The sequence below is a fragment of the Camelus dromedarius genome, chromosome 9 (genome assembly GCF_036321535.1).
Source record: "Camelus dromedarius isolate mCamDro1 chromosome 9, mCamDro1.pat, whole genome shotgun sequence".
Lineage (NCBI taxonomy): Eukaryota > Metazoa > Chordata > Mammalia > Artiodactyla > Camelidae > Camelus > Camelus dromedarius.
This window is the reverse complement of record NC_087444.1, coordinates 67,235,159-67,247,498: the sequence shown is the minus strand read 5'-3', so window position 1 is coordinate 67,247,498 and position 12,340 is coordinate 67,235,159. Positions and strand designations below refer to the sequence as shown.

General features: G+C 36.3%; 1 protein-coding gene across 2 annotated transcripts in view; it reads left to right on the top strand.

The window, feature by feature from the left end:
* The window catches only part of LOC105096935 (zinc finger protein 420), a 101,870-nt gene that overhangs the window by 33,841 nt on the left and 55,689 nt on the right, over positions 1-12,340 (top strand). For both annotated transcript variants that reach the window (XM_031456836.2, XM_031456840.2), the window contains 2 exons: positions 218-313; positions 4,074-7,100. In XM_031456836.2, the coding sequence (XP_031312696.1) occupies positions 218-313; positions 4,074-5,683 (1,706 nt within the window). In that variant the 3' untranslated portion in view covers positions 5,684-7,100. Of the gene's footprint in view, positions 1-217; positions 314-4,073 lie in introns of those variants that run through there.

The window sequence follows — 12,340 nt, the reverse complement described above, 5'->3', positions numbered from 1 at the left end:
TTCTCCCACTGAGAATTTCTCAGCTCCTTTCAAATATTCTGTACATTTCCTTTCCCTGTTCCCAAGGAAAAGGCTTGAGCTTTGAAGAGTTGAAAATGCGCAGCTCTGTTGGGGCTGAGGCTGAAGCTTCATCTCCTCTAAATAGTGACCTCTCCTCTTTGATTTTGAATTCTAAGCCTCCCATAGCAATACTGTGTACCATTTCTCTTGGGAGCAGGACTCTCCATTCCTAAGCCAGATGTGGTGTCCTTATTGGAGGAAGGGGAAGATCCCTGGATGGTTGACAGAGAGCTGACAAGGGACTTGCTTCCAGGTAAGTGAGGGATGATCAGGCAAGGAGAGGGCATTGAAGGATGTAACCCAGCTGCTTATAGAGGAAACAACACTGAGATGTTTTCTGGGAAGTTTCCATCCATAGTCAAAACCTGTAGAGGAAAGTAAGACCTCTGCACCAAACTGTCCAAATGTCTCTACCGCTACCTCCCACAGTCCGTGTTTCCTTCCCATTTCAAAGTGGGAAGTACAACCCTTATTCCTCTTCAGTGACCAATTTCTACCTTCATTTTGAATATAGTCTTATACAATTTCTTATTTTCTTTTGCATTTAGATTTAAGTGTCACTTTCTCTTAAATTTTTGGAGACTTTTCTTCCCTGAACCAGTTTACTTTTCAATTCATTATTTTACTCATTTATTCTTCGAACCAACAGTTACTAATTTTATAATTGGTACAAGATGTTTACTAGATGATGGCAAGATGGTAAGATTTTAAGCTACTAAGAAATTTATAGACTAAAAAACCTGGGAACGAGTCCATAAATAATTTTTTTAAAAGTAGAATCAATTACAAGAGGAGCTCAATAGGGCAGTCAGAAGAAAGGGCTAAGGATGGAAAAGTGGGGAGCTCATCTCTTATCCATTTGGGATGCTATAACAAAGTGTCAGAGACTTTGTGGCTTACAAACAACAAAAACTTACTTCTCGCAGTTCTGGAAGCTGGGAAGTTCAAAATCAAGGCATCAGAAGATTTAGTGTATGGTGAGAGCCTGCTTCCTCATAGTTTATCGTCTTCTCTCTATAACTTCACATGGAAGAAGGGGAATTTCTCTGGGCTTCTTTTTATAAGGGCACTAATCCCACTCAGGAGGGCTCTGCCCTCATGACCTAATCACCTCCTGAAAGCTCCATCTCCTAATACTATCACCTTAGGGGTTAGAATTTCAAAATTTGAAATTTGGAGGGACATAAACATTCAGTCCATTGCAGCCCCACAGAAGTATAATAGTTGGAGCATTGGGAGTGATTGTGTTCACCCCTGTATAGAGTATTGGGGATAAAAGGCATGTGCCTGAAATCCAAAGACAGAGGTCGCAGGTAAGAAGAGATTGGAGTGAAGGAGGAGAACCAGACACGTGCACTCTTTCATTCAACTAACATGTGTTAGATAGTGTAATCCATGTGGTTATCTGGGAAGAGGGAATTTCAGGCAAAAAGGCATAACAGATACAAAGGCCATAAAGCAGGAAGAGAAGTACTATGTTTGAGGAACAGCAAAGTGTCCAGTGTGGCTCAGACAGTGAGGGAAGGGAAGAAACATGTGAAATGTGATCAGAGCTGATTTTGAAATGGGTCAGATTATGCCGTGGCTTTTAAATCATGATGAAGTTCTTATTCTGACTAAAATGTGACATATATAAAAGGTTTTAATTACTGACTCACACGTTAAAAGGATTACCCTAGATGCTGGGTAATGAAAAGGTTGGAGGTACAAGGTGGAAACAGGGAGGCCAAAGAAATGCTTTTTCCAGTGTCTAGGGGAGCAATGTATTAATAGCTTACTGATGAAAAGTGATTAGATAGCAGAGCCAGAAATTGTTGATTTTGCTGATACTTTGATTGTTGGGTGTAAGAAAAAGGGAAGAGTTGAGAATGACTCCACGTTTTCTGGGTTGACTAGTGGAAAAATTGAGTTCACTTTTTTTTTTAAGATGTGGCATACAAAGCAAAAATAAGGTTCATTGAAGAGTTTGGTTTTGCACATGCTATGTTTAAGGTGATTGTCAGACATCCAAATGTGAAAGTTAATGAGTTGTTTAAGCTTAGGTTTCTGATTTTTCAAAAGGAGTACAGCTGGAGAGAAAATACAAAAGGCATGGGTGTATATATCATATTTAAAGCTGTGTGTTAAAATGCATGGTAGAGAGTGAGTACATGCTAATTGGCATAAAGAAGAGAGTGATTTTATTACATCCTCATGAGGAATGTGTATTCTTACTTAAAAAACATCTTCTTTTGATCTATATTTGGATAAAATTACACTTTTCTGGTTAGTTTTCCAACTTTTGCCTTTTGAGCATTTCAAATCTCTAGAAAAGTTCAAAGAATGGTAAAACGACATATTTTTAAAAACTTTATTTTTTAAAAATAGCTTTATTAGAGCTATAGTTTATATATAATAAAGTGTGCCCTTTTACCATATACAATTAGATGGCTATTAGTGTATTTACAAAGATGTTGCATAATCTAATTTTAGAACATTTACTTCATCCCCCAAAGAAAACTTGTGCCCATAGGTTGCCAATATAAATGGCATAATGCAATATGTGGTCTTTGTGTTTGACTGTTTCACATAATGTCTTGAGGTTCACGTATTGTAGCACGTATCACTAGTTCCTTTTTATGGCCAAATTCCATCATTGTTTATCCATTCATCAATTTATAGAAAGATTATTTTCACATTTGGGCTGTTACAAATAATGATGCTGTGAACATTCAAGAACAAGTTTCTGCATGATTATAGTTGACCCTTGAACAATGTGGGGGTTAATCCAAGTGTGGCCCTCCCTATCCACGGATTCAACCAACCATGGACTGTGTAGTACTGTAGTAATTACTGTTGAAAAATATCCATGTATAAGTGGACCTGCACAATTCAAACTCACCTTGTTCAAGGGTCAAATGTATATGTTTTCAGCTCCCTTGAGTATATACCTAGGAATGAAATTTGCTGAGTCATATGGTAACCCAATGTTTAACTTTGTGAGGAACTGCCAAACTATTCTCAGGTTTTTTGCACATTTTAAAATTGGGTTGTTTGTTTTTTTGTTGTGGAGTTGTAGGAGTTCTTACGTATTTTGGATATTAATCCTTTATCAGATACATGATTTGTAGATCTTTTCTCCCACTCTGGGTTGCCCTTTCACGCTATTGATACATAAGATTGAATTCCAGATGAGTTTTAGATTTGAATGTAAAAAAATGAATGGAAATTCACATAAGCACATAAGGAGATGCTCAGCTTTGCTCATTAAAGAAAAATGCTAGTTAAAACCACAATGAGAAACCTATCAAATTGGCAAAGATCCCAGAGTTTGATGGTGTACTGTGCTTGAGAAGTGGTTGGGAAATAGGCACTAAAATGTGTGAGTGAATGTACGACTTTTTAGGACAGGAATTTGGCAATGTCCAGGAAATGCCAGATGAATTTTACCCATTAGTCAGTTATCTCACTCCTAGTAATTCATTCCAAAAATAAGCAAGCAAAATTTCAAAAGATAAATGCAATGAAACTTCTGCCTTTTTAAATAAATCTGTTGATTTTTCATCTTATTAACTTTTAGAATACTCCCACCATTTGTTGTTTTCCGGCAGATAATAGGCTTGTCGGTTTTTTCTCACTTTACAATGGTTTGATCTTTTGCTTCTTTTTCTTTTAGTTTTTGTCTTAGTCTTACTTCAGTGTCTGTAATTTCCAGTAAATGTTAAAGAAAAGTGGGCATAGTAGGTCCATCTTTTTTGTTGGTTTTTTTAGAGCTTGACTTCATAGTTGTGTGTTTTTGTCATATGTATCTGTAAATCTCATTAAAATGTCCCAACCACCTTATCATCCAATATGACTTCCCATCATTTCTTGTACTTTGTCCATTTATCAAATTCCACCAGTATATTTGATCACTGTATAAGTCATTCACATTCATATACATTAATTTCAGTTTAATTCCCCTATTTATACCATAAAAGTTTCATTTCTTCCAGGAAAAAAAGTTGAATGTTCTCTTTTATGCTTTCTTTCAGACTGTGGATCTAGGTGTGAAACCAAGGAATTATTGCTGAAGAAGGAAGTTTATGAAGTAGAATCGCCTCAATGGTTTATATTGGGACATCTTTCAAAACATGGACTTGAATGTTCCTGTTACACAGGTGATTGGGAATGTAAAAGAAAGACTGAGAAAAAACAAGGATCTCATGAAACAAATTTTGATAATCAAGTTATTTTCAACTATGAAAATATGCACACTTTCAGTCAGCACACATCTCTTACTCTAAATCAAAAGACTGATATTGAAGAGGAAGCCTGTGAATGCAAGGACTATGAGAAAGCTTTTGTACATGACTTGCAACGAACTGCACCTCAGAAAATTGATACTGACAAATTCAATAACTATAAGGAAAATGCGAAGGCCGTTAGTAGAGTTACAGAACATACTCAGCATCAGATCTTGCTTCCTGGTGAAACCTATGAACATACGGAGTATGGTAGGGTCTTAGACTGTGTACAACATCAGAGCATTCATACTGAGGAGAAGATCTATGAGTGGAAAGAATGTGGAAAAGCCTTTAGTACTGGTTCAATATTTAAATCTCATCAGAGAATTCACACATGTGAGAAACCCTGTCTAACTGAGGAAGGTGGGAAAGGTTTTCATCATTCCTCAGAACTTACTTATGACCAGCGACTTCACACCAGTGAGAAACGCTATCAGTGTAAGTTATGTGGAAAAGCCTTTAGTAGTAAATCAGGCACTATTCTGCATCAGAGAATTCACACCGGTGAGAAACCATATATATGTAAGGAATGTGGAAAAGCCTTTCGTAGCAGTTCAATACTCATAGAACATCAAAGAATTCACACTGGTGAGAAACCTTATCTATGTAAAGACTGTGGCAAAGCCTTTCACTATTCCTCAGATCTTAAAAGACACCAGAGAATCCATACTGGTGAAAAACCCTATGAATGTAAGGAATGTGGCAAGGCCTTTAAGAGTGCATCATATTTTTTTATACATCATAGAATTCATACGGGTGAGAAACCTTATGAGTGTAAAAATTGTGCTAAGGCATTTAGAAGTAGTTCAGCCCTTAATCGACACCAGAGGGTTCATACCGGTGAAAAACCCTTTGTATGTAAGGATTGTGGAAAGGCCTTTTGTAGCAGTTCAAAACTTATAGAACATCAGAGAATTCACACAGGCGAGAAGCCCTACATTTGTATGGCATGTGGAAAGACCTTTCGTAACAGCTCTATACTTACAGAACATCAGAGAATTCACACTGGTGAGAAACCGTATGTGTGTAAAGAATGTGGAAAGGCTTTTTATCACCCTTCAGGCCTTAGCCAACATTGGGGAATTCATATGGGTGAGAAACCCTATGAGTGTAAGGAATGCGGGAAAACCTTTAGTAGTAGCTCAGCCTTTATCCGGCATCAGAGAGTTCATACTGGTGAGAAACCCTTTGAATGTAAGGAATGTGGAAAGGCCTTTCATCGTTCTTCAGACCTTTCTCAACATCAGAGAATTCATAACGGTGAGAAACTCTATGAATGTAATGAATGTGGGAAAGTTTTTGTACGTAGTTCAAATCTAAAACAACATCAGAAAGGTCATGCAGGTAAGAAACTCTGAAAGGTATCTGTGGGAGAGGCATTCAAGTATGAATTTTACGTAATTTGAGATAGGACTTCCTGCTGATGAGATATCCCATAATTAATATGAAGAGGCTTTTATTTGCTTTTCACAACCTAAATGCTTAAGAATACAGCAAATGTCAGAAGACCTTCGTCAACAGTTCATTCCTTACTTAATATCAGAATTTATAACTGTGAATGAGGAAAATGCAGACTTTTTTTTGCAGATCAACCTTCAACATGAGAGAATTTATTAAGGAATAGCGCTAGGATTTCATTTTATTTTTCCTAATTTAATTCTAAGGTATTTTAGTCCTATGTATATTTACTGATCGTTAAAATTAATTTGACTATTAATTTAATTTTTAGTTGTGCATTACAGTTCTGAGTTGATTTCTTTTTCTCCACGATTCTGAACCCATCACTACTTATTCTTTCTAGTTGCTTTTTCTACTGGTTTGTTGATATATTCTTATTTATATAAGCTTAAGTTTCAGGGAAGCAATTGAAGTATCATTCATATGTATGTGTGTGTATATGTATTTACATATATGTCTGTAATTGTATCTGTACCTCTTTGTCTTAATTATTTTACTTTTAATATAACAATATAAATAGAACTATACAATGTTTTTTTGAAGGGAGTTCCTTTGAATATTAATATTTTACTGGAATTTTTTTTCAGAGGAATTCAAAAGGCACAAAAGAAATCTTTATCAACCGTTTTAATAACCACTCTCAAATTGTCAAATCCTTTCAGAAAAATGTTAAAGAAAATATATTTCATAAATCCTATGACAGACTACATCATGAACAGTTTTCTAAATCAGTAAATACATCATTATCCTTACTTGAATGGAGTTAGTGCTTATCTCTGTGGCCCCATTATTGTTTTACTAATCTATTGATAAAACATATCTACATTCTAAATTTTGCTTTTATAAACAGTGCTCCTTTCAACGTCCTGTTTTCACATTTTGTATACTTGTCTGCTTTCTTTATTTTTTATTTCTGAAATAATCCATGGGTGCCTTAAACTTAAAACATTTTTAAACATTACAGATAAGCTAAACTCCCTTTTGACTATTTCTCTGACCCTAGTTTCTCCCCTAAATTTACCAATGATGGCAGTTTCATTCAAGAGCCTTTTATCTTCTTTTTCATTAAAGGTTATTACAAGATATTGAATATAGTTCCCTGTGCTATACAGACATATATATAAGTATATATGTTTGTATATATGTAATTATAATCTGTAGAAATGTAATATTGTTTTCAGTCTTATGTATTATATTTCAAGCATGGCAAAATGGAGGTGACTGTAGTAACTGCCGTAGGAGTGTATTGAAGATTACATGGGTTATGAACTCATGTATGTAACTGGTGACTTGTTCAGTAAATGTTGGCAACTATTATCTTCATCTGTTTTATTTATGGAATGGCGTTTAACCACGATATATACTTTACACAATAATAAGACACTTCATATTGGAAAAAACCCTTAAAACCAAAATTAAATAAAGATGTTATAATGTAGTGAATCCTTCCTGTAGAACTCAATCTTTATGCTGAATTACAATAGACCAGAGTGAAAATGTATATAAATGTGAATAGGGTGGTTGAGACCACAACTATCACAGAATAGTGAGAGGAGTACAAAAAGTGGTAATGGTATAGAACACATTATCTAACGTATAAAAGACAACATTGGGTAGCCAAAATATATAAATACTAATTCAATTCTCATCTAAATTATCCTTTGATTAAGGATGAAAACAACACAAACTAGTTTCTCTAGGAATAAATCATAGTGGGTATTCTACATAGAAAATGATGCCTGACAAAACTACATAGAAGGAAACTTACAGCTCTACATTCATGAATGCATTAAAATACTAAAACAATTTAAAATAAGTGTATAGTTTCAAGAAAAATCCCAGAAATATCTAAAGATAATGGAATGTATTTGAAAAAATGAAGACAAAATAACAAATACAATAATGAAGTCTAAACGAATGAAATAGCATAAATGGTGTTTCTTGAAGAAAACAGTGTAGAAGTTCTGGTGGAAAAAAAAAAGATAAGCATTATGGCTGAGAAATTGATATTATGACAAAATAGAGATTTTATGGTTAACATACATACCCTTTTTACTAATAATTTTTAAAATGTAAAATGCTTATTCTTCAAAAACAGAACTCTCCAGATTTGAGTCAAGAGAAATGGGAACACTCAAGAGAGATAAAAACTTAATAAAACAATTAGCCATTTTTAAAGATATTGCCTGATCATTTTTATAGGCAAAATTCCCAAAACTTTAAGGAGCTCCTCATAACATACTTAAACGTGAAAGCTTGACATTTAATTCTGTGACTCTTGCATAACCTTAATTTTAAACTTAAAGGGCAAAACAAAACTTCTGGTACCAATTATGAATATTTGTATAACATCCTAAATAAATCAGTAAATTTAATTCACAAATGTATTCAGTTAAACCTAGATGATTGTTCAATCCAAAAAAGCTGAACAGTATTTATAATTTACACAAAGTCCAAAAAGTTCTTTGAAAAAAGTTGATCCATCTGGCATAATTTTCCTTCTACATCAAAAATTTCCTTTAGCATTTATTTTATTGCAAGTATACTGCCATTATATTACTTCAGCTTTGTCAGAATGAGTATTCTATCTTAATTTTTGGAAGATACTTTCTGGGTACAGGATTCTAGGTTAACAATATATATATACATATGTATTTTTTTTTTTTTCTGGAGAATCCTAATATATCCAGGCTGTGAACATCTCTGGGGAACATTATCCTGCCTACTGCATGCTGCCAATTTTGCAAAGTGGCTGTGCCATTTTGTATTCCTAGTAGCAAAGTATGAGATTTCTGTTGGGTCCATCCACATCCTTATCAACAATTGGTATTGTGATTCATTTCAATATTAACTGTTTTATTGGGCATATAGTAGAATCACATTGTAATTTTATTTTGCATTTCTCTGAGAAGTACGGACTTTTGGCATCTTTTCCGATGCTATTTGTTAGCCATTGAAATATACTCTTTCGTGAAGTGCCTGTTCAAGCTTCTTGCCTATTTTTATTTGGTTGTTTTTCCCTATTTCCTATTGATTTGTAGAAGAGCTCTTTTTATATTTATGATACAAGTCCATAATATATTACAAAGACCTGTTCCAAGTCTGCGGCTTATCTTTTCACTCTCTTCTTTGTGTCTTGACAAACATTTCTTAACTTTAATGAAATCCTAATTACTTTTCCTTTTATGGTTTGTATGTTTTGTGTCCTGTTTAATAAACCTTTGCCTATTCTGGCAACATGGATTCTTTTTTATATGTTCTTCTAAAGTTATATTAATTTTTACGTTTAGGTCTAATGAGCATTTTGTCAAAGAAAATCTTGCATCAATTTTGTGTACTGTGTAAGGTAAGGATAAGGTTCTTTTTTCCCTTGTGTATGTCTAATTATTCCAGCACCATTTACTGAAAAGACTATCCTTTCTCCACTGAACTGATGTGGAAATTTTTTCTAAATAAAGTGACTATCTTTTGATCTTCAGTTGTAGTCTGTTTGTCGTGTGTGTGTATGTGTGTGTGCGTGCGCAACATCACTGTTCAGATTACCATAGCTGTGGTAGGTAGAATTCTAAGAAGGCCCCTTGTGATCTACACTTTCTGTTTTTACTCCTGTGATTATGTTACAATACATGGCAAGAGAGATTTCATGGATATAATTAAGGGGTCTAATCAGAGACCTTAAGATAGAGAGTTTATTTAGACTGGACTAACCTAAATCTAACATGAGCTGACTGGTAGTAAAAAAAAGGAAGTCAGAGAGATGTATTCTAGCTGGACTGAAAAAAGCAAACACACATGCTGTGAACTGCCATTTGGAAAATACCTGAGAGTGTTCCCCAGCTGACAGCCAGCAAGGAAACAGGGACTTCAGTCCTACAACGCAAGGAACTGAAATCTGCCAACCAGAATAAGCTTGCAAGTAGATTTTTCTTCAGATCCACTAAATGAGAACTCAGGCCAGCTAACACCTTGATTAAGTCTATGAAACCAATTTCTGACCTACAGAACTGTGAGCTAATTAATGGGTGTTGTTTCAAGGTGCTACATTTTTATTAACTTGTTATGCAATAATAGAAAACAAATAGATCTTGATACCAGAGGTGAGGTGCTGCTGTAACATGTGCCATGTCCAAAACCCAAGGGGATGCCTTTGTCTAGTGGTCACATCTTTTTGCCAGAGGCTTCAGTCTGCTTAACTCAGTTGCTGACACTTCGAGCTCAAAAGACTTGTTAGGGCTGACTGGCCAGAATGGAAAGGTGGTCTGTACAGCTTGTTGGATAGTTTCTAGGGCCTGTTGTTGGACAATATCCCTTTTGATTGATCTTATGTTCAGTAGGAGCCTCATGTGAGGTATGAAATGCCTCCAGGACCCAAACAAGTCTATCAGATGTTGGGCCTCATTTTTGTTTGCTGGAGCTTTTAAGGCCAACAGTTTTTCTTTTAAAAGCTCAAAGCTTTTCCTCTGGGCATCAGCCCACAAGATTCCCAAGACTGTTATTTCAGTGCTTAGCCCCTGTACCTTACTGGGATGTTAACCTTCCAGCCCTGGTTCAGATATTTACTCATCTTCTGAAAGGCAGTCGATACGCTGTCCTTAGCCCTTCCAATCAGAATAGTGCCATCAGCATAATGGTACCAGGACACCTCTGGTAATATTTCAGCTTTTTTAGGTCTCAGCATATTCACTAGTGATGAACTGTGACGAGTTTAGGCAGCCTGTGGTAACATGATACAATAAAGGTAACTAGAACCTTGAGAAGGCAAATCGGCGTTGATCTTCAGAATGCAGCAGGATGCTGAGAGGGCATTAGCAATGTCCACCAACCACTGCAAGACAGACACCTTCAGTCTGCATTATGACTCTGTGGTTGTTAATACTGGAACTGCATGTTGACAGAGACTACTGTCACACTGAGCCTGTGGTAGTCCACAGTCCAGCGCCAAATAACATGGTCTTTTTCACCAGCCACTGAGGGCTCTTATATGACAATAGTTTCTTTAAGCACCTCTACCTCCACCAGCTCCTTGATCAGTATAGCGATTTCTAACCTCTTTCATTTCCTGTCTCCTTCCCAGTATCTTATACTGCTTCACAATAACTACATGACTACATTGGAGAAGTCTAGTAGGCTCCAGCTTGTGTACTTGTGCTACTACCACTGTTCTAATCATGGCACTTCCCCACTGGGAGCATCCTTTATGACTGAGAACTATTACCTATAATTAACACATGTGTTCCCACAACAGATTCAGCAGTATCGGTTACAACCACTTGAGTGGGTACTGGGCCAAAAGAGCCCACCTATGAAGTTATGTCCAATCTCAGGATTATTTCCAAATCCAGTTCAAGTAATTTTTTTTATCATGTCCAAAGGTGCTTCCTGGCACCACAATAACTTATGTCCTAATGTCCAAAAGGGCTTAAAATGTTTGGCAACCTTGGTCACTGTCAAGTCCCACATATACCTTGATTAGTAATGTGGCCTTGGGTCCCTCTTAGAGAAGGATGGACCTTTGCCTTTACTCCAGTCCTATTTGTTCTAAAAGCGGGTAAGGAAAGAGAGGCACTATTTAAGGCACTGGATCAACATCAATCCAAACAGCACAGGCCTACAAGAGGATCTAGATTCTCTTGGTCCTCTTCCTGTTTGTCCATATTAAATGCTAAAGCTGGCTGGGTATCTTCCCCTGTTATAGAAGTTATACAAAAGGACACATTGGGAAATTCAAATTAAAACCACCATGCACCCACCAGAAAGATTAAAAGGAAACACATACATTAAGTGTATGTTAGGATGCAGAGCAACTGAAACTATAATAGATAGCTGCAAATGGAAAACCATTTTGCAAAATTGTTCAGCAACGTATGCTATAAACATATGCATAACCTATGACCCAGCAATTGCCCTTCAAAGTATGTTTGAAACCAAGATGCACACATATACACAGCAAAAGACACAAAGGAGACTGTTCAAGAGCACGATTCCTAGTAGCCTCATTCTGAAAAACAAGCCAAATACCAGCAACAGTAAGAATAAATGAAATTTACTGATTAATCTCACCAACAAAATATTTAGCAAAAGAAGTCTAAGGGGGAAAAAAACGTACACAAAATACGATTCTATTTATGTAAAGTTCAAAATTTATCAAAACTAGTCTGTGCTGTGATAGTCATGTGATAGATATCTTTACAGGAGACTGGTAGGGGACTTTTGAGGTGCTAGTTACACGGGTTTGAGCTATTTATGAAAATTCATAATCTAATGATTTGGATGTTATATTCAAAATCTGTGCTTTAAACTCTTACTTTTTTTAACCGTAAAAACAGCAGCATAACCACACCCCGAGGTCACAAACGGAAGCAAAGGCACTCACATCAGCAGTAAAGGGTCACTAGGGTCTTTCCCTATGCCCTCTTCCCACACAGGCCTGCCGGCGGTTAGGGCCTGGGGATTCCTCTCCTTCAGCCTCCTCAGAGTTGGCTGTTTTCCCCTCCACTGGCCACGACCTCTGGACTCTGCGACTCTGGCGGCGTTCACCGTGGCGGTGCCTAAACCGG